The sequence below is a fragment of the Chrysochloris asiatica genome, unplaced genomic scaffold (genome assembly GCF_000296735.1).
Source record: "Chrysochloris asiatica unplaced genomic scaffold, ChrAsi1.0 scaffold00487, whole genome shotgun sequence".
In the NCBI taxonomy this organism is placed as follows: Eukaryota; Metazoa; Chordata; class Mammalia; order Afrosoricida; family Chrysochloridae; genus Chrysochloris; species Chrysochloris asiatica.
The window spans coordinates 522,861-525,016 of NW_006409005.1; the positions used below are offsets into that span (position 1 = coordinate 522,861).

General features: G+C 36.5%; 1 protein-coding gene across 1 annotated transcript in view; it reads right to left on the bottom strand.

Moving 5' to 3' along the window:
• Positions 1-2,156, bottom strand: part of OXCT1 (3-oxoacid CoA transferase 1) — a 251,550-nt gene that overhangs the window by 212,915 nt on the left and 36,479 nt on the right. The window contains exon 6 of the mRNA XM_006877358.1: positions 898-958. Within this exon, the coding sequence (XP_006877420.1) occupies positions 898-958 (61 nt within the window). The remainder of the gene's footprint in view (positions 1-897; positions 959-2,156) is intronic.

The following is a 2,156-nucleotide window of genomic DNA, read 5'->3' on the forward strand; positions in this document are numbered from 1 at the left end:
GTGTTTCATTCTGCTGTGCATAAAGTCGCTATGAGTCGGTACCAACTCGATGGCACCTAACAACAAAAACCTGATGAAGGAAAGCTATTTCGAACTCTCATGAGAATGTGGTTCCAATATGATTAGAACTTTTTGATTCCAGTCTATTTTGATGTTTCCCTTGGAGTTCAAATACATATATTCAAAATGAGAGGTTTCTGGTCTAAGCACTTATTTTGATCCCAAATCCTTAAGCCTGCAAAGGCTCTAAGTGGTCCTTCTTTGTAGTGTGTCTTAATCTGGAAGTTCTGCTGATAGGTCACCCTGCTAGTATTTAAAATACCAGTGGCGTATCTTCCAGCATCACAGAAACATGCAAGCCACCACAGTATGACAAACTGACAGCCGAGTGGTGGAGAACTATGCAAGCCTCCTTCAAACCCAAAGAGTCCAAAAGGAGAGTGAACTGGTGCTTTGATTTAATGGTTCCAAACAAAGTCACATCAAAGCAATTATTTGTACCATCCTCCTCTTTCCTTAAAGATTTTACAATAGCTTCCACAGAAAAATAACATGCTTCTCCTGATTCAACTTACTATTTTCCTGGGATTCTCTATATGAAAAAGTCATTTTTTCCAGTAATGTTTGTTCCATTTAGGCACCAATGGCTGGTCTCATGGCCTAATTCTTAAAGAGTACCTTCTATTGAGGTTATAGGTAACCCAAAAGCTAACATTTCAACAAATGTTCAACTATTATGTTTAATAGAATCCTTCCATATACAAATAAAAATCTACTTAAGAGATAAAGCATCATTGCTTGTCCCCACAAATCAAATAAGTTGTTTTAGTTTTTCTTTAACTAAGACACAATATCAAGTTTTGAAATTCTCAATAAAATACCCTCTTGTTCCCTTACCTCTACCACTGTGGTTTCTGCTGCTTTGCACATGGGCAAGTTGAAATTCCTTGCACTTTTCCTATAATAGGGGTGGGAGAAAAAAGGAAGTGAAAAAAGAAGACCAAAAGCAAAACACATCTGTCAGCTTTAAAATGCTTTAGATTAAAAGAATTTTCATAAACTAAGAATATGATCATCTTTTTTAAAAGAGCGTACATCATATCATGCATATTTTCCATTAATTAAGTTTTGAAGCTATTTTATAACTAAAAACACACATCATCCACTTCATTCAATTTACTTACTTCTCTTAAGAGATGGAATGAAAAAGAGACTATCTTACAGATTCAGTATATAGCTTACTCACCAAAGACACTAATATTAATAAATCTACTCTATTTATAGTAAAATTCCCTAAATCATTCAATTGGAATATCACTTTGCTGTCATTAAAATATTAAGGAAAAAACAGCAAGTCCTTCATACGACCAGGTATAGTGATTATAGTCTCTGTGAAAAAAGAAGTATATTGCTGCAATGAAATGAAACAGTTACTGGTAACTTGTGAGTCACCTGTAAAGATCATTCAGAGAACCATTTTCTAGTGAAATTTTTGAAAGTGCAACACCCACGCCAACTCTGCGATGTAAAATATTCAAGACGGTGCCGCATTTGCTAAGAGTTTTATATTCCTCAGCTCCTAAATTAATGCACTTCCCCTATCCATAAAAATTAAGACACATTTTGTATCTAGCAGTGTAGGTTGATAAGAAAATGTATTTGGTAGAGGGTGAAAAGTCACAGATATGTTTTAGTAAAGGATCTATGGTGTTGCTGTGGGATAGAACTGGACTGCTAACCATAAAGTCAGCAGTTCAAACCCACCAGTCGCTGTGCAGGAGAAACTGAGGCTTTCTCTTCCCATAAATATTTATAGCCTCAGAAATCCTATCTACAAGTTGGAATTGATTCGATGGAAGTGAGTTTTTTTAGTTGCTCTTTTTCAACACCAATGTTTCTTTCATTCAGATTCAAGGATAAGTATTAGGACAGGTGTGTCCTTGAGAAGGAATCCCTAGTGGCACCGTGGTTAGGTATTGGGCTGCTAAGGGAAAAGGTGATGGATCAAACCCACCAGCTGTTACAAGGGAGAAAGATGAGGCTGTATGGTCTTGTAAAAATGTACAGTCTAGGAAACCCTGTATAGGGTAGTCCTGGTGTGGTGCTGTAGGATAAGCATTGGACTGCTAACTGCAAGCTTGGTAGTTCAAACCCAA